At 40.7% G+C, this 24179-nt stretch overlaps 2 protein-coding genes and 3 non-coding genes across 6 annotated transcripts in view; 4 read left to right on the top strand and 1 right to left on the bottom strand.

Moving 5' to 3' along the window:
• The first annotated feature begins 250 nt into the window (after positions 1–250).
• eif4a2 (eukaryotic translation initiation factor 4A2) lies at positions 251–11759 on the top strand. 2 transcript variants are annotated; one of them, XR_507214.3, is made up of 12 exons: positions 251–404; positions 4598–4640; positions 4725–4857; positions 5092–5231; positions 6519–6687; positions 6922–7031; positions 7274–7417; positions 7750–7887; positions 8834–8923; positions 9145–9224; positions 9796–9893; positions 10943–11083. XR_507214.3 is itself a non-coding variant. In XM_003225696.4 (11 exons), exons 1-11 carry the CDS (start codon positions 376–378, stop codon positions 11085–11087), a joined length of 1221 nt encoding a protein of 406 aa, XP_003225744.1. In that variant the 5' UTR covers positions 253–375; the 3' UTR covers positions 11088–11759. The 2 variants fall into 2 exon arrangements, 1 of the variants encoding a protein (XP_003225744.1); XM_003225696.4 differs by lacking the exon at positions 9796–9893 and having other exon boundaries at positions 253–404; positions 10943–11759.
• Positions 4952–5023, top strand: LOC134298177 (small nucleolar RNA SNORD2). The gene has a single exon (XR_010005126.1). It is a non-coding gene; the product is annotated as a small nucleolar RNA SNORD2 (small nucleolar RNA).
• LOC134298150 (small nucleolar RNA SNORA63) lies at positions 7074–7203 on the top strand. Its single transcript, XR_010005099.1, has one exon. It is a non-coding gene; the product is annotated as a small nucleolar RNA SNORA63 (small nucleolar RNA).
• LOC134298175 (small nucleolar RNA SNORA81) lies at positions 7447–7625 on the top strand. Its single transcript, XR_010005124.1, has one exon. It is a non-coding gene; the product is annotated as a small nucleolar RNA SNORA81 (small nucleolar RNA).
• Positions 11760–12834: 1075 nt separating the features above from the next.
• The window catches only part of rfc4 (replication factor C subunit 4), a 30345-nt gene continuing 19000 nt past the window's right edge, over positions 12835–24179 (bottom strand). The window contains exons 7-11 of the mRNA XM_003225695.3: positions 22780–22900; positions 20770–20895; positions 19364–19444; positions 15744–15860; positions 12835–13442 (exon numbers count right to left, since the gene is read on the bottom strand). Coding sequence (XP_003225743.1) covers positions 13350–13442; positions 15744–15860; positions 19364–19444; positions 20770–20895; positions 22780–22900 — 538 coding nt within the window. The 3' untranslated portion in view covers positions 12835–13349. The remainder of the gene's footprint in view (positions 13443–15743; positions 15861–19363; positions 19445–20769; positions 20896–22779; positions 22901–24179) is intronic.

The raw sequence follows: 24179 nt of genomic DNA, 5'->3' as shown, positions 1-24179 counted from the left end.
GACCCCATTCACGAGACTGGGGAGAGCAGGGGACGGAGTCAGCACTCCAACTGCTGCAATATCCCTCCGCCTATGGCAGCATAAAGTAGTCCCCCGGCCCTGGCTCCTTCCCTGATGTGGATAAAGCTCTGTGACGTTTCCGTCACGGAAGGAGGGTCTCTTTCCAAGCCCAGGGGTGGGAGGGATACGCCTCTGGGGCGCTACGTGCCTCCCCGGCCCTTCCTCTTCGAGTGGTGAATTTCCATACTCCTCCGCGGCGAAAGGCGAAGGGGGAGGGAGGAGCGGGAAGTAGTTCCGGCCAACGGAACGGCTATAAAAGGCAGCGGGCGCGAAGGCTCTTCCTTTTCAGTTGAGGACAGCGGCGGGAGGCAGAACATGTCAGGCGGCTCCGCGGATTATAGCAGGTATGGGTTTGGACTTCTCAAGACGTGAGAAAACCCTCTCTTTAAATTGAACACGTCCCTTTGGCTATTATTACATTCTGAACCAGTTAAACTCACGTTTTAGAAACAGGGATCGCTTTTTAACCGTTCGATCCCCCCTCCTTTTCCAGGTCCAATGGTTCCGCCCAGGCGCGCAGTTCAAGTATATGTATTGGGAGGCCCAAATCGGAAGATACCATATTTTACGTAGGGGGGAAACGAGAGAGACACACAACCGGTGTGTTTTCGAATGCTGGCAGTTTTGAAACTTCTCAGTTTCCCTTCTTTCCCAGACAGCATGGTTTCACACATGCGGGGAGACCGAGTGTACACATCGCGAGTCCCAAAGGGCGCGCTGTTTTAACCTTCCGATCCCACCCCCTTTTCCAGGGCCAAGTGGTTCCGCCCAGGCGGGCAGTGCGGGTGTATGTATTGCGAGGCCCAAATCGGAAGATACCACTTTCTACGTAGGGGAAGGGGGACGAGCGGGAAACAGAACCGATGTGTTTTTGAATGCTGACATATTTGTAACTTCCCGATTCCCCTCCTTTCCCAGACCGCATGGTTTCGCTCATGCGGGTAGACCGAGTGTATGTATATCCTCGGAAGAAACCACTTCTGCGCAGGGAGAGAGAATAGGGAGGGGCTCTGAGACTTGCGCAACCAAGACTCGAAGGGAGGAGGGATTGAGCTATCGCGAGAGTTCTGTAGAAAAGGGAGGGTGGAAATGGAAGGCCGAGAACGCACGAGCCAGACACGCTGACGCAGCGCGCATGCGTCCTTTGGGGACTCTTTTAATTGCCTCTCCTGAAGTTCTCCCCCATCTTTTTCATTTTTGCAGCTAGAACAGAACCCTAGCCTTTGTTCCTTCATCTCCCTGAAGCCTTCGCTACCTTTGCAAAAGGTTCCATTTCAGCTCATTTGCCTTGGGCTAAATGAAAATGGAGGGTTGTTTATTTTCTTGGCAGGCAGACCACCGTCGTGGGCCTCTTTATTTGATGTATTTTCTGCGTTTTTCCTCTCATAGGAAGTAAAGATAGGTGCAAGCATGGGCTGTTAGGAATTGTGGGAGTTGAAATCCAAAACACCCAGAGGGGGAGACCAAAGTTAGCCCATGCCTGTTCTTAATACAGTAGAGTCTCACTTATCCAACATAAACGGGCTGGCAGAACGTTGGATAAGCGAATATGTTGGATAATAAGGAGAGATGAAGGAGAAGCCTATTAAACATCAAATTAGGTTATGATTTTACAAATTAAGCACCAAAACATGTTATACAACAAATTTGACAGAAAAAGTAGTTCAATATGCAGTAATGCTACGTAGTAATTACTGTATTTATGAATTTAGCACCAAAAATCATGATATATTGAAAACATTGAATGTTGGATAAGTGAGACTCTACTGTAATTATATATATACACTATATATACATATCCCACCCATCTCCCTTAGGGGACTCAGGGTGGCTTACAAACAGCGACAATGCAAAGCAAGTACATAGAATATACAACAAGATTAGCCAAAAAAATAAAAATAAACATAACAGTGGCATAACATGACATACAGGGATTAACATAAAACATCTCAAGTCAATGAAATAACCAATAAAACACAACAATAAATTATAATTTAAAACATTATACAACCCAGGTCTTGCATCCCAGCCACAAAATGAATTAAAAATATCAACATTAGAAATTTCAGGGTAGAACTAGATTCTATTTAGATCCTGCAATTTAGATGATACATTAACTACTGTCAGAAATCTAATTGAACAACCATGTTTTCAGCTCCCTCCAAAAGGATTGAATTGTGGGAACTTGTTTGATTTCCCTGCGGAGGGCATCTTTCGATTTTACATTGTTGGTTTTAGTATTTGCTGCTTTGAGTTTCTTGTTGATAGAGAAAAAGCAGCATATATAAATAAATATAAGGTCACAATGCAGTTTGGAAAATTCTTAATGCAAGCATTTGCAAGACCCACGTTCCTCATCCAGCCATCTGGATGAGGGGGGAACCGTTTTCTTATGCCCTTGAAAGGATGGCAGCAGGACTGTGAACCTCAATTAAATTCAGTGCCTCAGACACAATTTAAAGTTCTGACTGAAGCCATAGAATCATAGTGTGATAAAGGTTATAAGAGACCACGTGGGCTTCCCACTCAAGTCCCTCGCTATGCCGAAATACACAATCCAAGCACCTCTGGCAGATGTCCATCCAGATGCTGTTTAAAATCTCCAGAGTAGGGGACTCCACCATGCTCAGAGGCAGCATACAAACAGCTCTTACCTTTAGCAAATTCTTCCAAATGCTTGGATGGAATCTTTCCTTGTAATTTGAATCCATTGCTCTGTGACCTAGTCTCTAGCATGGGGAAAACAAGCTTACCCCTCTCAATGTGGCATGTTTTCAAGTATTTAGACATGGCTATCGTTCCCCTCTCAGCCTCCTTTTCTCCAGTTGTTTTAAATTTCATCTCCCAGAAGTTCTGGCCAACAGTCATGAATTCTGGGAGATGAAGTCCAAAACATTTAAGGGCAAAGGAAAGAATCACAATTTTCTCCAGGGGAGCCAGTGTTGAGCTGGGATGTGAGAAATCAGGTTCCAGTCCTTAATTGTAGTGACCTTGGGCCAATCACTTCCTACCTTGGCCTAGTCCTCTCCCAAGGCTGCTAACAGACGTTTACAATATTTTGAACCTCTGAAAAGGCAGGCTATTCCTTCATTTTGCAGCCCAATAAAGCAGTACATGTTATCAAGTATTGTAGGGTCAGGGCCTAAGTCTATCCATGTGTGAATATTGTTCATGTGTCTTCAAATCTGTTGACTTAAGGCAACCTTGTGGATTTCAAAGCAGTTTCTTGGGCAAGGAATACTCAGAAGTGGTTTCCTTTTTCTGAACAATAGCCTACAGCAGTGGTTCTCAATCTGTGGGTCCCCAGATGTTTTGGCCTTCAGCTCCCAGAAATCCTAACAACTAGTAAGCTGGCTGGGATTTCTGCGAGTTGTAGGCCAAAACACCTGGGGACCCACAGGTTGAGAACCACTGACCTACTGGATCTGGTCCTTTTCAGGTGTTTAAGCCCTTGGTAGAATATATATATGAAATACATGAAAGAACAGTTACCTATTTTATACCATTCTCTTTTGGTTACCCACATAAGAAGTGAAGCTTAATGGAAGCAACGGTTAAGATAAGCCGCAGTTTGAAACAATTATTAACAGCTCTTGCTGTATGTAGCCCTTATTTGTGTGAAGGAAAAATGCATATAAGAGCAGTAAATTTACATGAGTGAGTGAAGAGATACAACTGCATTGATGAACTCAATCATGTTTTAGAGCCATAATACAGGAATAGGGCTTTTCAAATTTCAAGAAGAGTCGTTGCAGTTTTTTGGGAAGAACAAACCTCAGTCCAAACTGAACACATGTCCAAAAATTCTACCTGTTTAAATGTCTCCAAAGGGAACTTCCACCACACACTGAGGCAGAGAGCTCCACTGTTGAACAGCTCTTATGGTTATTTATGTCAAGATCATGCTGCATTAAAATTCTCGTTTGTGCTAAAGTATTGCTACTGCTGAAAACATTTAAAATAGCACAATATATATGTAAGGGTTTGTAAGATTTTGTCACCTTTTGGTAGGACATGTTACTCTGTCTAAAATATATGATTCATATTTAGAATTACCCCCAGTTCTTCACTCATGGAATGCTGAGTGATAGATTTCCAAAGACCACATTGTAATTCTTGCAGTTGAAGTTGCAGCAAATTTCCATTTAGGTTGTATTACAGTCTCAGGAGGCCCCCTCTATTAGACCAACTAGAACGCAGTTGATTTTTTGTGCGGTCGTTTGAGGCTGTGTTTTCTCTTCTGGGAAAGATGTATTTTTTTAAAATGCAGGAGAACGTTAAGAATCAAGTCTCCATGTTGTCAGGTGCTCATCCAGAAGTGTGCCCAGTGACCCAGAGCTTGACCCAAAGGCGCAATAGAAGAGCAATCCGATTTATTATAGACATATAGAAGTACTTTATTTCTGGATTTTAAAAGGCATTTAACTGTACAGGACACTAGTTTGTGGAGTGTTTAATTTCATTTTGTAGTTATAAAGTCATTACTGCAAGAGGTTGAGAACTCTACCTGGCTGACAAGGTTTTATTTCTTTGTTAGAGACCATGGCCCTGAGGGAATGGACCCCGATGGCGTCATTGAGGTTAGTATTTGATCTTTTCATTCAGTTATCTGCATGGAAGATGTTGATGAGTGAAATAAAATGTATTTCATTCCCTCCTTGCAGAGCAATTGGAATGAAATCGTTGACAATTTTGATGATATGAATTTAAAAGAGTCCCTTCTCAGGGGAATTTATGCTTATGGTTTTGAGAAGCCTTCAGCTATCCAGCAGCGTGCTATTATTCCGTGTATCAAAGGTAGGCAAATGTCATAGCAAATAAGTATTAACACCATTCTTACTGGTTTGAGTTCTTTGCATTGGGGTAGAAGTAAAGCCCATCTTTCCTTGAAAAGTGAGATGATGGTATACCATCTTTCGGGACTGACCTGAAATGGAGAAAAATGTGTAACTGCTGATCACTTGTAAAGGAATTGGAACTTAAACTATCCTAATGTTGTATGGGAGCAGTAAATATCTATCCTTTTTTTAGGGTATGATGTGATTGCTCAAGCTCAGTCAGGTACTGGCAAGACAGCCACATTTGCTATTTCCATCCTGCAACAGTTGGAGATTGATCTCAAGGAGACCCAAGCACTAGTGTTGGCTCCTACCAGAGAACTGGCACAACAGGTATTGATAGTGTAGTTAAAAAGCTGCTTACATGTTGCATGGGTTTCAGGTTTCACAACCGTAGGAGAATTAATATTTTTGGCAGATCTGTTAATGGCTTCTTAGCTCTGGAGTGCAAATATTGTGAACAACCCTGTGCCACACTACATTCCTCTATTAAATACATGGAGAAGTGTTAGCTGTGATGATGAACGGGCCAGTGATTCTGGCTTTAAAAGGGGGCACAGCTCTGCAGGACTGATGATAGGGGTATCCAGAATATGTAATGAGACTAAAACGATGTGTAAATTGAAAACATACTGTTTGGGCCTTTAAAATGCATGCAGTTGTGCAACATGAAACTGCATGTGATCAGTTGACTTGTCTATGCTGTCTGTGTATGTAATCTTACGTGTGCTTCAGTCTCCTGTATTAAACAACATTTTTGCACACAGCACATGCTCATTAAAATATACATTCCTGTGAAAACAGCATTGAATAAATATGATAGAAGCATAAGTCACCTTAAGATCCTGCAGGAGTTCACATTTGGAATTCTTAATTGGTGCTAAAATGTAATATATTTTCTTAGGAAGCAGGTAATGTACTCCTGTACATTAAGCAATGAGGACAACCTAAGTTAATTTTTAGAATGAAGCTTGTATAGCTTTTCTTTATTCATAAAGCAGCATATTAAAAATAGGTTTGTGTTAGTGTGCATAAGCTTTTAACATAGAAATGTGTCCAAATGACCCATGTGTTTCAAACTCAGCATTACAGTACCTCCTCTGAGGAAATAGAGATCTGCCTGGTCATTTCCAGTTCTTATTCTACACTGCAGGCTGTTTTGTTATGCAGCAAAGATAGGGCCAGTATAGGTATCTGGTTTTTATTTTTATTTTTTTAAGGCATATTCTGCCCAAGCAACTTCTAAAGGCATTTCACTGCTTTGCATGTTTAATAGTCAATATCCATTAATTTCTCTGATGTAGCAGTTAGAGCATTACTACTGCTTTGCATTTCTTTGCACAGAAATGTTCTTGTGCATTTTTGTGCCAAGTCAAAGTATGCATTGTGTGGGAAAAGAACCAAGATTTCTTCCTGGAATGGAAAACTGCCTGAATCTGAGGGCACTTTCCACAATATGTGATAATTTTCCTACTCAGATTGCATTTGTAGTTGGAAACTACTTAGCGGCCTGCACATAAGTCAATGGAGATGAGTTTAATTGTCACTAGAAACTTGTTTTTTGATCAAGTTGCTTTAGGAGTTCCATTGATCCAATTTTAATTCAATCCATTGTTTCAGATCCAAAAGGTTATTCTGGCTCTTGGTGATTATATGGGCGCAACTTGCCATGCTTGCATTGGTGGCACAAATGTTCGCAATGAGATGCAGAAGTTGCAGGCAGAGGCGCCACACATCGTGGTGGGGACTCCAGGGCGTGTATTTGACATGTTGAATAGGCGCTACCTGTGTAAGTAACAAAGTTCTAACTGTTTACCGTAATCCTTGGGAACAAGTTGTGAACAGTAATAGTCAATTTTAGAATCTGTAGCACCTCAAGAACATTGTATATAAACGCCTGCAAGATCAATTAACACGTAGTTTAGCTGTTGTCAGCAAATGGTTTTTTGCTCAAGAAATCAAGCATTTTTCTGAGAAGAGTTCTTGGCCCATAAAATTATCAATGCACTTCCCTTTCTTGTAGCGCCTAAATGGATCAAAATGTTTGTCCTGGATGAAGCAGATGAGATGTTGAGCCGAGGGTTTAAGGATCAAATCTATGAAATTTTTCAGAAGTTGAGCACAAACATTCAGGTAAAGTAAAACTTGATGTCAGGATTTGTACAGTCTCTAGTGATGCAGGTAAAGTTACAATGTAGCCGTGAAGTGCTGTATTGTCGTTCCCCCTGCACAAAGCAAAAATGTTTCTTTACTATCCTTGTCTGTTTCGACTCTACGGCAGACAGGGACGCTTGGTTTCATACATTTCCTTATTGACGACCAAGCACTCAGCATTTTCAGGCTACATCTCTTAATCAGAGCATCTTGGGTTCCAGGTTGTGTTGCTGTCTGCCACTATGCCCATGGATGTGTTGGAAGTGACCAAAAAGTTCATGCGAGATCCCATTCGCATTCTGGTGAAGAAAGAGGAGTTGACTCTTGAGGGTATCAAGCAGTTCTACATTAATGTAGAGAGGGAGGTAAGAAAGGGGTGGAATAATCTGGGCAACACTTCTTGTACAAGCACTGTGCTAAAACTATGGAAGTCGGGGTTCTGCCTCTTCCTCTGTAGTAATGCTAGCATGGTACACACGAGAAGAAAAGTAAATGCACTGGATCTGTAAAAGACTAGGGTGGACCTCTTTCTTAATGTTCAGTGTCCTGGTCTGGAGACTTGGTGCAACACTATACTATTTGAAAGTTTTTGGGTTTGTTACAGTTGTACTGATAACCTAGTCATAGTCGGTTGGGGATTTCATAAATTACTGTATATTTTCTTTATCTACTCATAGCAAATGTCTTCACTTCACAGGAATGGAAGTTGGATACTCTCTGTGATTTGTATGAAACCTTGACCATTACTCAGGCTGTTATTTTCCTCAACACAAGGAGGAAAGTAGATTGGCTGACGGAGAAAATGCATGCAAGGGACTTCACAGTCTCGGCTCTGGTAGGCCTTGATACTTAAAATACATTACATTAGCTTAAAGGCAGTATTGAAAATAGTAACATGGTGTTCTTTTAAAAACACTACATTTTACTTGACTTATAAGTGAAACTTTATTAATGGCTGCATAGCCATCTGCCAGGAGCGCTTTAATTGTGCGTTCCTGCATAGCAGAGGTTTGAACTGGAGGGTCCTTGTGGTCTTTATCCAGCTCTGATTGTATATATTCCCACCACAATCAATTTTAAAATGGCATTGAAACTACAATATTTTCAAGCTCTTGTGGTGCAAAATTAAAACAGAAAAGCAAAGTAATTTGAAATGGTGATTCTAGGCCTCCCTCCATTTTTTTCAAAAATAATTGAGAGTGGACTTTAAAGTTGAATGGAAGCTTAGTCCTGCTTTTTTGTTGTTCAAATGGAGTGTTATCTAGTGATTCAGCTCTTTTGTGGTGTCTAAAGTGCATTTTCAGGGCCACAGCATTTGCCAATGATGTACTAAAATGTGCTCACCAGTAGACGTGCCCTCATTATTAAAGGAACAGTTCAATAAAACTTTATGGGAGTAAAAACAAAGATCTGCTTAGTTAGCAATCACTACAAAAGAGTTATAGCTCCTCTTGTTTAAGGAGGGTGAGAACAGAAAACACTTGCCTTTCAAGAGAAAGTCCCAGTCTGGGCTCTGCTGCATTCTTCTCACTCCACCCCTCCCAATTTCTTTTTAAAATAAATCCCTTTTCACTTTACTCCTGTTCACAGTAGAAGTAGGAATTCTTCCAGCAGTCTAGCTAGCAGTGAGGAATGCTAGGAACTGAATTTCAGTAACAGAAGAATCAGAAAGCAAGATTTTCTGATGTTGTGTTTTCCTACAGTGCTAGTGTTCTCAGCTAAGACCTGTATCACTGTTGTTTCTGGAAGATATGAATCAATGCACTTTTTTGTTCAAACAGCATGGTGACATGGACCAGAAGGAGCGAGATGTTATCATGAGAGAGTTTAGATCAGGATCAAGCCGTGTCCTGATCACTACTGACTTGTTGGTATGTAGCTCTATAGTCTTATCTTTCACGTATACGTCCAAAGCTTTTTGGTTTGGTGAAGGTTGTTGTACCTGACCCCATTGAAGCTCTTGGAAGAACAAAGACCATGCTCCACTGTGGACTCACACATAATTGTAGTTCATTACTATAACATGGCCAACAAAATGTAAGCTGTGCCAGAATAAAGTTCTTTGTGTAATACACGCTGCCTTTGCTTACAGGCTCGTGGCATTGATGTGCAGCAAGTATCACTAGTTATAAATTACGACTTGCCAACCAATCGTGAAAACTATATTCACAGGTAAGTTGCACTTTCACTTACTTGGATTTCCATTCTGAAGTTTCTTCGGGAACTGCACACCCTCCTACTTGCCTTCCTTTTCTTGCATTGTACTAACTTGTGTGTATGTAAAATATGCAAAGTGAGGATGGGAGGGGCAGAGCTTTTTGAGAAGCCAGTGAAACGGACCAGTGGGAAAACTTAGTTGTATGAGTTCATCAACGATTGGCCACCAAGACAGCCTTTAAGAGCTGCCGAACTAATGTTCTGTGGCATGTGTTGCCAGATTTGCAAAGATCCTTCAAAGATTTTACATTGTGCATGTTGTGATTAGTAAAGGGGTCTTTTTTGGAGATTTGATGCTATTAGTTTCCCATACTAGATTTAAATTATTTGCCTCTTAGCTTGATTACTGTTGCTTTCTTGGATATTCCTTCACTTGCTGCTCTCTGATTCCTCTTACAGTGGGATTCTTTCTCTGGTGTCTCCTAGCTGAACTTTCAATTTATCTCCCCTAAGCTTTTTATCTATAATAGTGGATTTTTTCACTCGAAGTAAATTGTACCTTGTTACTTGATGTAAAAAAATACAGGAGTCGCTAGCCCAGTTGATGAAGAGATGATGTTCAGAAACGACGGCGTAATTTAGGACCTGGATTCGTAAGCGGCACACTGTTTGCATAAAGAGCGAGTTGGTATTTTTATATATATATCCTTTTCTTTTGTAATGATTGTTGTGAGCTGTTTGTCTTTCTTGAAGGCTCTTTGGCTAGGTGGTGGCAGACGTTACGGGGTTGTCAACTCTGTGTGCCCTTTCAATTAGTCCGTACAATCTGGTTGTCCGATTTGCCAAAAATGTCTTTTAAGTTTTCCCACTGATAACAAGCTTATGTCTCTGAAAAGTAAATGTTTGGTTTTCCCTCTATGGGCTTGGATTTGGAATAGTCTGTATGGTAAAACAATTTTAGTAGTTTGCAGGCTGACATCAAGCTCTGTCCATATTCCAAGCGGATGGTGTGAGATGAGGACTTGTGCTTTTGATCTCCAGAAAGCTGAATGTGGGAAGGGTGAATTGGGGGTGGGGTGGGGGAGGGAGTGGGTTCCTCTCTAGTGTCCAGGCAAGCTAAGAGTAATGGTTACTTGCCTGTATCATCAAAGTACAGGTAGTCCCTGGGTTACAGACACAATACGTTCTGAAGGTTTGTTCTTAAGTTGAACTTGCAAGTCAGAACAGATACCTTTTGTAAGTATAACTCCAGCCCTATATATATACTCCATACATACGTGTGTGTGTGGTCTTTTGCTGTCTGCCCCTGTTCAGAAGGTTTCGCCTCACTTTCTATTCCTGTGATAGATTATTGGATTTTGAAAAATTTGGCTTGTGGCAACAAGGATTGGTGACAAAACCTCAGTGGGAAACCTTTTCCCTATGGCAACTCTTTCGGGGTCGATTTATATCACTCTAGAGTTGTGTAAGTTTGATGTCTGTGACTCAGGGACTGCCCGTACAACATTGTTTTCGTTATCAGGACATGTCTGTATTTCAAATCTGGCAAATCCAATCTTTGCATCGTTATTTAGCACAGTTCCATTAGCACTCTTGATAATAAAGGAGTTGTGATACCAAAGTTGATGCAATAAGTAAATGTTAAGTAATCATTTCTGCTTTCAAGAACAGGTCTTCCCTCTCTAAAGCAGATTCTTCCCCCCCCCCCCCCCTTCCTTCTCTGTTCTGTGCAGGATTGGCCGAGGTGGTCGTTTTGGCAGGAAGGGTGTGGCTATAAACTTTGTCACTGAGGAGGACAAGAGGATCCTTCGGGATATTGAGACTTTCTACAATACTACAGTGGAGGAGATGCCCATGAATGTGGCTGACCTCATTTAACCCCTGGGATGAGATGTTTTTGGGATGCAGTGCTCGCTGTTGCTGACTAGGCGATCCACAACGCGCATTGTGCTTCTTTCTTGGGGGATACATTGAATCTTGTCTCAATGCTCATTACGGATCAGAAATACAGATTTTTGATAAGCGAAGCGACATTTTGTCGTGAGCTTTTGTGGAGAGAGCCTTTGGCTTTCTCCCTTTTGGGGGTGTAGACTGTTGGGGTTGGGCGGAAAGTCATGGGGTCTGTACATTTTTTCTTTATTAGACATTTATTTCCTAGTTCTGTAGAAGTGGTAGTGCTAGATGTTCTTTATCATTTAATAATTTACTTATGGACTAAGAGGTATAAGTGCTGTATAAAATCGGCCAATTATGTTAAACTGGCGTACCTACCTTTATTATATGTTATAGTTATATATATTAGACTAATTTGGAAAGGCCTTTCAAAATTACTAAACTTTTATAAGAGCATTGAAATGCATTTTTGTTTGGTGTGTATTTATTGAATAAAGTATTTAATTAGTGTTAAGTGTGATCTGGGCCCTATTGCTAAACCCCAGCAAGCAAATCAGTACTGTTGTCTTAGTTAGGGTTAAACCCATTAAAATTGCCATATTGCACATGTCTTAATGAAGTTTGAATGTTCAATAAAATACTTATATATTCACTTCACTGAGAGAAACTGATTCTTATTGGAATTTTTGCGCTAACAGTTTAAAAAAACACTTGTCCTGTGTCATTGATGGAATTGTGAGACTTAAATTGGGGAAATAAAAAGTGAGCATATGTCTGGTTCTGCTCCAGTTGGAACAACTGAATATAGCAATGGCTGCCCTTTAGGTAGTGGTAACTTTCCATCTCCTACAAGAAGTTCAGTAGAGAAGGGTGATCCGCAATTGAGTTTGCTGCATGTTCTCCAAATAATAATCCAATTTTCCTATTTATTTGGAGCACCTTTGGCTTGAGTCATGGTGGTTTTATAGCAGTTGTTCCCCAACCTTTGGGCTTTAGGTGTTTTGGACTTCAGTTCCCACAGTTTCTAACAGCTGGTAAGTTGGCTGGGATTTCTGGGAGTTTAAGTCCAAAACACCTGCAGGCCCAAAAGTTGGGAACCACAGTTTATAGGGACTTTCATGTTGGAGCAATACAAGACAAAGGCAGTCTGCGTTTGTCTCTGTTCTATGTTAAGGCATTGAATGTTTGCCTTATATGTGCAATGTGATCCGCCCTGAATCCCCTTTGGGGTGAGAAGGGCGGAATATAAATACTATAAATAAATAAATATTCCTAGGTGCATACACTACTTCATTGTTACATTTTCATTACTTCGATTTATGGTGACACTCATAGGTTTTACCTTCCTTTAGCGCGATCAGAAATATGCAATGGCCTTGCCTTCCTCTGCAGCTGAGAGAGGGCAACTTTCCCAGAGTTGGCCAGTTAATGTGCAGAGTTGAAAGGTTTCCAGAGCTGTAGGCTTTCTCACTGCCAACTGCCAAAGCAGGGGTGGAATTAAACCTTAGATAAGGTCCAGAAAAGCTGTACTGCATCTTGTGGACATAAGGAGTGAGTTGCTACAGAAAGGGGCAAATTTGGGTTGAGGTAATGCTTCACCAATAGTATTGCAGGCTGTCCCTGGATTATTAAAGGGGCAGTTCAATAAAGCTTTTTAAGGAAGAGAAAACAAGATCTGCTTAACTTTTCTAACTTATAAGTGCAGTGCGCAAAGGCACTTCCAGTAGCGAACACATTTGATTACATCTGCAAACTACACATAACTGGCCAACAACTCTGCCTTGAGGACCGTCTTGGCCAATTAACTGCATTTTTCTGATCTCCAGCCAGTGCCTCACTATGTTCCAATATTTCCTCTGCCACTGATAAGGTTATCTACACTCAGCATGACTTAGACATCTATCCCCCAGCTGAACTTGTTACATCACCATTCCCACACCTTTTTGCATTTCTACAGGCGGATAGTTTGTCTCCATGTTATTGCTCCATGCATCCAAGGAAAGTAAGCAATCTACAAAAGCTTATGTTACCATTGAAGTGATCAAGGACAAACTCCTTTCTAATTAATGCCTTATGGTATATAATGTTCTTGTACTTCACCAGTGATACAAAAGAACATTTCAGCTATAACATGAAAAGGATTAATGAATTTTATTTTAAATAATTTCGCAATCTTTTTTACTCTAGCTGCTTTTTTATTGAAAAAGTAGTTTCCAAAATTTAATCAAATACAATATACCAGGTCCCTTAGCTATTCTGAAGTTGCTCCATCACCACTGCACAAAGGCTGGTCAACTGCAAAAACTCATCAGAACCATCAACCAAGCACTTGTCTACCTCCTGTAGAAAGAATGAAAAAGTATACAGACATTAACAATTTCCAGGTTTCAATTCTATCTTTATTATCTGGATTTTGTCAGGATTCATGAAAGTCTTTTGCTTTTCCTAGGGAAATACAACAGAGGTCCTCCAGCTAGAGATCCAAATAAAACCCACAGGCTTTCTCAGACGATAAGATTTAAAATATTATATGGAGTAGACCCTCAGTTAACCAGAAACTCAAACTACTTGGAAAAAAACAAACTACTTTGAATATAAATTGAAATCATTTTTATAATAGAGTAAAATGTGTTAGATTAAGTTCATCTTTATTTGCTTTTAATATTTCAATTTTAGTATTGCTATCAAGTCAATACAGAGTTTATGCTACAGTATAGTATAGTTTTGGGGCTATTTTAATGGTATTTTCTCAATCGGAAACTATCTGACATCATAATTCCCATAAGTGTCAGTTAACTGATAGTCTAATATGGCAAAAATTTAGAATCAAATGAATTGTGCATCATGCATCATTCTTCCTTGATGCAGAAGAAATCATCTCTTATTAAAATTGGCATTCTTCCCAAAGTCTTTCAAGTAACTATTTTTCTAGTAGCATTTCTTAATACCCTAAGCAGGGTTAGCCCTGGTAAGCATGTGGATGGGAGACCAGCAATGGATACAATATGTAGTAGCGGAAGGAATTGGCAAAGCCCTAAACCTGCCCTAAACTTAAGCCTTGGGGTCGCCCTAAGCCTGAAATGTCTTGAAGGCACCCAACAACAACTATCATAAATAAATTTGCTATCTCATCAACCAAAAGCAGGCCCACAATTCCCATTGAAATACCAGTAAGTTTATGTTTTAAAACTGTTCTTCATCTTAAACATTGTATTATTTCATGGTTTTTTGCACTACAAATAAGATATGTACAGTGTGCACTGGAATTCATTCCATGTTTTTTCTCAAACTATAGTCTGGCCCTGCAATAGCCTTGAGGAACTGTAAACCAGGCCTCTGCTTTAAAAGTTTGAGGACCCTTGACTTAACAATGCAAATGGCATATAGGGAATTAGAGCAGGCATGAGAAAACTTTGGGCCTCCAGGTGTTTTGGACTTCAACTTCCACAATACCAACCAGCCTTCTGGTGTTGTGGGAGTTTTATTTATCACGTCAGAAGCGAACTGAGAGTACAAGTTATAATAAAGTTATATGATAATGTATCTGAAAACACAAAGTAAAAATAACTTGGCATTATACTAAATGTCCTTTGACCAGTAGTTGGCCACTTGAAGTGCCTCTGGTGTTACTGTAAGAAGGTCCTCCACTGTGCATGTGGCAGGGCTCAGACTGCATTGTAATACGTGGTCTGTGGTTTGCTCTTCACACTCACATGCCGTGGACTCCACTTTGTAGTCCCACTTAAGATTGGCTCTGCATCTCGTGGTGCCAGAGCACAGTCTGTTCAGCACCTTACAAGTCACCCAGTCTTCAGTGTGCCCAAGAGGGAGTCTCATCTGGCATCAGCCACTGATTGAGATTCCGGGTTTTAACCTGCCACTTTTGGACTCTCACTTGCTGGGGTGTTCCTACAATAATCTGTAGATCTTAGAAAATTATTTCTTCATTTAAGGCATTGGTGTGCTGGCTGATACCCAAACAGGGTGGGCCGGAGATGTCAATGCCTTGGTCCTTTCGTTGCTGACTGCTACTTCCCAGCGGCATGTCTCATTAAAAGCCACATCCACTGTTTGTGAGAATTGAACTCCAAAACACTTGGAGAGCTCAAGTTTGCCCATGCCTGCTCTAATCCCCTACATGCTCAAAATCATCAACAACTTCCTTTCTGGGTTCTCTGGCAGGAGAAAGATGCACACACCTGTAATAAATCTCAATAACACTACAGAAGCTCTGAAAGAAAGCTTGCTCTTTCGTCTTGCCTAATCAAAGCAATCCTGTTCCATCACTGTAGAAATATTGCACAGTACTAAAAGCTTCTCCTCCTCCTCCTCTTCCTCCTCCTCAAAACGGACGGGTTGCAGTGCTACTTTTCTTGCCTCTCTCTAAAGTCCCTTCCAACTGCTTAGCCTTTACCATAAAAGGAGACCTCAGACAGTGAAGCAGCATTTGTTGTAATTCTGCATGAAGGGAACAACTTAATATCCTTAAGATGCAATAAAGCAAAGGATTCCTCAAGGCCCCACAACTGCAACATCCTAAAAAGGAATGAATATCATATATATGCTTTGTGTACATTCTTAAAATATGTGGGTTTGGTGAGCCATTACAAATAGCCAAAATGCCAAGCAACCCAAACTTACGGCAAGCTTCTCTGCAATAATGGATTTTTGCTTGTCGCTGAGATCCTCTCTCTCAACAATGACATCATGAAGTTGGTTGATAAGCTGTGTAGCTGCATATCCTTCATCAATCAGGTTCTAGATACAAGGAAAACCAAACAATGAGAAGCAGGTTTAACCAAGGAGTTGTTATTGGCTCAGGCCACAAACACCTTTTATTAATACAAAGTGAAACTATGCCTCGGATTAAAACAGCAGAGCCAGGCACAAAAAATGTATTCTTATTAACTCCCTTCCATGCCCCACAACATCTGCAGAGACATGGAATTTCCTGAAATAAGGAGCAACGATGTCTTATTAAAAATGCAAGCATATTATACAATGTTAATTCTAAAAAGTTAGCTAATTGGAATTTGTCTAATACCCAGAGGATTACTTGATGGCTCAGACAACAGGGGCCTAGCTCATGTTGTTGTACACCAGCACTCTACCATTATTTAAGAGCTTTTAAACACAAACTAGATAATTAGCTTAGTGAAGTCTGCATTAACTCGAGGCATCAAGATTGTAGATAGGTTTTATATCACATGCCTCCCTGCAAGCTCAGAGCCCTGTGAGAATCCAACACCGCTTGCAAATAACTAAGAAAGGTCTGCCTGCTGATTTAATCTTTGAGGCAGATTTCACAAATGCATCCAATCCAAGGATCGGGCAAAGTGTGGGTTTCGAAGAAATAGCTATATTTCAACCCATCAGAGCCAGCCAGCACAGCCAATAAAGAGGAATGCTGGGAGCTGCAGTGCAGCAATACAGGTTGAGTGTCCCTTGTCCAAGATAAATGGGAGTGGAAGTTCTTTGGATTTTGGATTTTTTTAATTTTATGTTTTGGAATATCTTTATTGAGATATCTTAGGAGATGAAATCCAGGTCTAGACGAAATTCATTTATGTTTCAAATAGACCTTTTGCTCTGGAAGTCATTTTATACAATATTTTAAAAATAATATTGTGCATGACACAAAGTTTGTGTACACTGAACCATCAGGAAGCAAAAGTGTCACCAATTTTGGATTATTCTGGATTTTGGAACTGCGAATAAGAGATGCTCAACCTGTATCTGGAAGACAACATTTTTCCAATCTCTGGCCCTGTCCATCTTCTTACTAAAAGGAAAGGTATTTAATATTCCAAAGGAGCCACTGCTAACTGGATGTCTGGGTGCTGGCTTTACCCTGATTAGGTCACTGGTGATTCCATCATCATCATCATCATCATCATCCTTACAGTTAACTTTATTTCTACCCCACCTTTCTCTCCATGGGGACTCAAGGTGGCTTACAATAAAATTAAACTGGTGTTAAATGTTTCCTGCCCCTTAAAACTACAAAATCGCAGCAGTTTGAAACCAAAGTGCACTTCCTGCCCTTTATAAAAAAAAACCAAGCACTTTTAGATAAATAGTATTTCCAGCACCTTCAAAAGGCAATTCAATCTTACTTTCCTTCTGACTCACTCAAGGATTGTTTCCAATGTTGTCTGGAGCCAAAAACATTTTGCCTCCAAACAGGAAACATTTTGAGGGAATACTTTAGGATCCAATTATTTTTATTTCGGTATCCATCTTTATGGCTTCTATGCAATTCCCTTTTGACACAAGGTTAAAATCCATGCTGTGTTTCACTTCTAAATAGTAGGAAAATATTTTAAAGGGCTACTCTAATGTGGCATTTCTAATGTGTTGTGTAATGCCCAAAGCCATAACAAGCAATCTGTGCTCTACTTTTTAAACAAAAAGGATAATGAAGTACAGTACAGCCCTTATTTGTGCAAGGGAAACATTTCTGGTTTTTGCATGGCTACTTGAAACTGCAGATAATAGCAAACTCCATAAAAGACTAAGAATAATATAGGGTAATGCTGGATGGCTTAGAAAATACCTAAAGTTGAATGTTTTGTTGGACATGGATAAATCAAACCAAGGGTGGTATATAGCATATGTTCTGTATCTCAAAACTAGAGTTAATAGTGGAAAACTGGTGCCATTTTTGGAATCAGCAGGTCAAATCCACACAGAAACAGGTCTAACATCTGAGGCACCAAAATGCCTCAGAGTCAAAACCACAAATGTGGAGCGACAGCTGTAATGTCCCTTCGGTACTTTCCACACTGAATATGCTTTAGCTGAATATTTTTGCATGGCTGGGCATTGGATTGGAAGGCCCTCATTGTCCAAACTCTGATGCTATGATTCTGCAATCCTATTAATGATTCAAAAGATACACTAAAGTTTCACATTAATGGTGCTCTTCTTCAAAGACAAAAGTGAGCAATCTCCACTGGGTGCAGACTGTGCGAGTCTTGACCTAGAAACACTGTCCCACTTTTGTGGAAAAATCCACCCACCTCAAAATCACTGCAGTTCTTCTGGAAATGTGGCACCCAGAGAAACACAGGCCTTCTTTGCCAGAACAATTTGTATGGTGGCACTTTAAAAAACTACATGGCAATGCACAAAAAATTGGGAAGAAACGGGTTGCACAAATCTGTACAACTCTGTAGAGTAGAAACACACAGCTATTTCTTTTGGATATCCCCAATGAATATATTAAAGATAAAAAAAACTGAGTTCTACACCATATGGTTTTGGCAGCCACAATATTGTACACACAAAACTGGGGGAAAGCAGAGATACTTACAATAGGATAATAAAAGGATGCTGAAATAATAATAATAATAACAATGATAATACATTTATCAACTGCCTCTTGTGACAGCTCGATAAGTTGCCAGCAATGATTAAAGATGTGTTGTCGAAGGCTTTCATGGCCGGAATCACTGAGTTGCTGTGAGTTTTCTGGGCTGTATGGCCATGTTCCAGAAGCATTCCCTCCTGACGTTTCACCCACATCTATGGAAAGCATCCTCCATTTCCAACAGACCTCACAACCTCTGAGGATGCCTGCCATAGTTGTGGGCAAAACGTCAAGAGATAATGCTTCTGGAACATGGCCATATAGCCCAGAAAACTCATAGCAACCCAGTGATTAAAGAGAAAACAATAGCTAAATCTGTGAAAGACTGGGAACCATTTTTAAGTTTAAAAGAAAGGAGGGAGATACTGTACTGAAATCTTCTGTAAAGGAAAACAAAGCTGGAAAATTAATATATCTCAGACATCAATAAGGAAAATATTATTTGCACTGGTGTTTTCAGCCTGATGGGAAAACAAAGTGACATGTAACATGTATTATGTGGGGTGGAGAGGGAAATTGAGACATTTAATATCTCTGTGTTATGGCAGCAGGTTTTGTAGAGTACACTAGATGTTTTATAATTTGTATGACTATTTTTGGACTATATTATACCTATCTATATATATACACATATAAAAAGCAGAGTAGGACCCAGGGACACTTGCAAGCTAAGAGTGCTACTTCCCCCCTTAGAAGCACTCTGCCACCTAAGGTCACAAGCCAAATAAATGTCAAGAAGTTCATGTTACACTTATACCGTGATTGGCTCCAAGGAAAGTTGTTTTTAGTTTCTGTGTGCTTACATAACCATCTCCTCTCACAGCAACTACAACTTTGCTCACAAAGAGAAAAAGCAGAATATTAAAATCCATAAGTTAAAACAAACTACCTTCGTTACAGCTTCCAGTTTTTCAAACGAACCGCTCTGGCAGGAAGCAAGTACCCCATCCAGCATTTCTCTAGGGATGACCTAGAACAGAAAGTGGCATTAATACGTAAGGATCCATGATGCGCCAAGCTTCTTTTGGTTTTAATGCCAAGACTAATGTGCAAGCAAAAAAGAGAGAGAGAAGCAACTACCCTGAACAGTCACAATAAATATGTATATTTCTAGAAGTTGTGTAGCAAGTAAAGTTTTACTTTAGATTATATACAGCATCTCATTGGCAGTTTTGGTCTTTGTTTTCTTTTCTATGGCATCTTTTACATTGCCACATAAAACCCAGATTATCTGCTTTGAATTGGATTATATGGCAGTGCAGAGTCATATAGGTAAAGGTTTCCCCTGACGTCAAGTCCAGTCATGTCCGACTCTGGGAGTTGGTGCTCATCTCCATTTCTAAGCCGAAGAGCCAGCGTTGTCCGTAGACATCTCCAAGGTCATGTGGCCAGCATGACTGCATGGAGCGCCGTTACCTTCCCACCGGAGTGGTACCTATTGATCTACTCACATGTGCATGTTTTCGAACTGCTAGGGTGGCAGAAGCTGGAGCTAACAGCGGGCGCTCACTCCACGGATTCAAACCTGGAACCTTTCGGTCTGCAAGTTCAGCAGCTCAACGCTTTAACACACTGCGCCACCAGGGGCTCCCGTAGAGTCATATAATCCAGTTCAAAACAGATAATGCTGATTATTTGGTTTGATAATCTGGATTACATAGCCGTGTCAAAGGTGCCTAAGTTATTTGTATGGGAATGAGCTCATTAACTTTATCAACTCATTTTGCTGGTTAACTAATTTGTTAGCCATTCAAAATGCATACAATACTAAAATTTTGATGCATGAGCACAGTAGGGATATTCTTGTGCAGACTATTATTAGTATTTCACTAATACACACACAGATCTATTTTTATCATAGCTCCCCTGGCTACTCGCCCATCTCTAAGAATAATCCAAAGTGTTGCTTATGACGTATAAAGCCATGCAAAGTTTTGGAACAGAGTTTGAATCTGCTGCAGCTCTGAGTTCTTTGGAGAAGCTCATCTTTTGCAGGTTCAAAGGCCCATCTGAGGTTGATATGAGTGAGAGCCTTATTCCTGGCTGTTCCTACATAAAGGATCTCCTTTCCTAAGACGGCAAGGCTGGCCACCTGCTCTTTGTCCATCCATCAGCAGGCAAAACCTATTTTAAATTAATATGGAAGGAAATGGAAACCAGCTTAAGTGGCTGAGGGGGAAAAGGAAAGGGCCTGAGGCTGTTAGGAATGGTGGGAGTTGAAGTCCAAAACACCTGGAGGGCCCAAGTTTGCCCATGCCTATGATAGCTCCGCAGAATAAAAACAAGGAGACCCACCCCTGCAATTTCCGTGACAATTTTTTCCGTGACTTCTTTTCCACCCATCAGTCGTGTGGCGCTCTGAAGCAGCGTGATGGCCTTTCTCAAGTCTCCCTCCGACACATGAACCAGGTACGAGATGGCCTGCCAATATGACATAATATTTGAAGGAACACCAAAGTAAATAATGAACAGCAGGTTGGCAATGATGCTCTTTTCTGACTCATAGTTTTCTGGTCTTGGAACAGATTTCACTCAATATCCAACTTAGCAGAAAGGCTAACCAAGGAGGAAGGGAAGGGACAGAGAGCACTGTTAGAAATGTTCCAAATATTTTTTATTCTAAATGTTTTTTAAAAACTGTTCAAAAGTTGTACATCAGACCAAAAAAAATAAAAATAAAACCTTCACTGAAACATTAAAAAATTCTCAAACCAAGATACATTCTCAAATGTTTCTCTCAAAGTAACTGCTTGGCTGAATATGTTTCACAGATATGTGTATGTAGTGAATCTTCTTCAAATGGATTTTAGTGGACTTCTTATCTTGTTATTTCTCCTTGAAGGCATTCTTAAGTGATACTGAAACCAAATTGTCAGTGGCTTCATGCTGCCAGCCCCTCGTCCATTGATGGCACTGCATCTTAATTTGGTAGATGATAGATCTGAGGCCATTAAACCATTAAGAGCCTAAGAGGAGCCATTCTGCAGGAGAGCAGCAAGACTGTTTCTGAGATCCTATGATTCTGAAAAGCCCACAAAGGAGGACAGAAGCCCATTCCCCACTCCCACGTGTTTAGAAAAGGACCACAATTCATGTGTTACATGTCTGAGGCACAATATCTGGCACTTCCAATCAAGTAACAAGTGATAGCAGACATCTGCCTGAGATACTGGAAAGTCACAGCAAATTAAGGCAGACGCTATTGAGCTATATGGACAAATTCATATGTTTCTGGGTGTGGAGATTCCATATACCCATACATAAATACATACTGTTCTGAAGGCATATAAGTTAGTGTTATTGCATTACATTGTGTGGCTGCAAATTCCACCAATTGCAGTAATTTACACATCAAGCAAAAATGAACCTTCTTTGTCCTGAATCTACTGCCAATCCATTTTACTGGATTTTCCAGACCCTAATATTGGGGGGTTTCTGCTTATTTAATCTACCCACCTACTGCATACAATTAATTACATGTATGAATTTCAAAATTCACGTATTTTACTAAACTATGTTCAGAAAACAAATAGTCCCATTCCCAATGTGTTTATGAGCCTCTCTATACCCTCCAGTATACATCTATAGGATGCTTCCAATTCAAGTATAGTCAAAATATAGGGTTCACGGATATCCATATTTGCAAATATCCCCAGGGAATCGGGAAATCTCCATTACATGTCTTTTTAGTAATACTTTTCCCTTGCACTAAAAGTTCCTAAATGCTAAATCCCTGAAGGGGTTTCAATTTCCAGATCATATTGGTTGCCCTATTCGATACCATGCCTAGCTCTACACTAGTATTATTGAACAGTCACAATTGCACACAGTAATCTAATTGCAGCTGCCACAGAGTTCATTTACAAACAATCTCAAGAATGAAGTTCACCTTTTCTCCATCTGCCCCACAATGAGTTGACATTCCTGTTCAGTTATCCATTATGACAAGGATATCTTGGTTCTAGTTACCCTAACCAGGTCTTGTTCTTAATTAGTTCAGTTCCCATTTAGTTATTATACCTCAGGAGACTTTGTTCTCTTTATACTCACACTGAACCATGTCTGAGGAGTGGACAGAGTGCCAGAGCATTATGTATGTAATGCCCTCATAATGGTCATAAGTCAGTTATGGGCAAAGTGTGGCCCACAGCCTGCATGTAAACCCCAGAGCCATATTTATAGCATCCAGGGCCTTCCTTTTGTGAGTCTGTAGTATTCAGGGTCAAGAAAACCAATGGTTTTTTAAAATCCTTTTAAATGTAGTCTTTCTACAGCATTAAAACATACAAATCAGCTGCAAGCTACCTCACTGCTGACTGCAACATTCTCCTTTTCAGCAACTTCTACGAGTCTCTGCCGTTGGATTTTGTCTGAAAGGGGCTTGAAACGAAATTTAGAGCATCGAGACGTTATAGGTTCGATTATCCTATCAGAGGGTGGAAAGGAAACACAGTAAAACAAAAAGGAAAATATTTTCACAGTACGGCATAGCTTTCATTCTCAATCACTCGAAACAGAAAAATTGTGATGACTCATGGGCCTTGTAGTCCTGTTCCTAGTACTATTGTGGCAGACAAAGAGGAAAACATGGGGTTTTTGCCAGTTCAGCAAAAGCCGTAGTCTCTTCACCTGCAGGATGTTGATGTTTGCCCTCAAGAATTCAGCCAAACAGGCCTTGGGCAGAACTCCCCCCCCCGTTTTCCAGGAGGGAAAATTATTCTAAGGATAGGGGAGTCAGGGAGGCTAATCGGAGAAGCCTGAGAATCGCTGCCAAACAAATGGCTGATTAGGTCTGCTTCCCTTGGGAAATTCTAAGGAGTCATGCATCTGGACAGAGTTGGGTTTCGCTTCTCGTTCTCTAGGGAAAGAGTTCTGTTGGCGGGAAAACGAGACCAATATAGGTGTTTGGCGCGAGGGATTCTTTGCGGAGTCAATTGATCAGCTTGAGGAGAGAGATCGTGTGTGGACTTCGTAATCCCAGTTCCTTGCTTCCCGGATCAAGCTTCAAGCCTTGCCCCGTCTCACGGTGTTACCACGGACTCTGTTTCATGCTTCATGTTCGTCTTGCCTCCAGTCACGGATCTAGTCAAGAATCAAGTTTATTTCCAGCCTTGTTGTCAAGCTTCATTGGACTTTAAAGACTCTGTTATTTCCCCACACTATTGCTTGGCAAAGTGTGTGTTTCGGTCAAATGGATTAAAACTTTGAACTCTAATATCTTATATTGGACAATACATTTCTGGACTATATTTGACCTCATCTGAAAGGTCTGCTTCTGAACTATATTCTTCACTTGTTTTTATTGATTTTATATATTTCTTTAATAAAGATATTAGATAGAGTCTGGCCTCTGTGTAAGGTTATTGGTGCTCTGCAGCCAGGGTCCTGACAGTTTGACTCCGCCACCTTAAGCACCAAACAACCTAAGGCCAGAATGTCTACAGGAACCGGAGCGGAGGCTCAACCACCCAGTTACACCATTTCCCAAGATGAATTCAATCGAATCCGGGACACACTCCGAACGCAGGAGGGAGAAATACGGGGCTTGAAGGAACGCGGAGCCCGTCTCCCTGCCCTAGTGCTACCAACCAAGTTTTCTGGAGAAGCCTCCAAGGTTCATGTTTTCCGTCGCCAGTGCCAGGCGTACTTAGAAGCCCGCCAAGCCGAGTTTCCCCAAGAAGATGTCAAAGTGGCGTGGATCTACA

This window comes from Anolis carolinensis, chromosome 3 (genome assembly GCF_035594765.1).
Source record: "Anolis carolinensis isolate JA03-04 chromosome 3, rAnoCar3.1.pri, whole genome shotgun sequence".
Lineage (NCBI taxonomy): Eukaryota > Metazoa > Chordata > Lepidosauria > Squamata > Dactyloidae > Anolis > Anolis carolinensis.
Note: the sequence above shows the minus strand (reverse complement) of the source record. Positions and strands in the feature narration are given on the sequence as shown.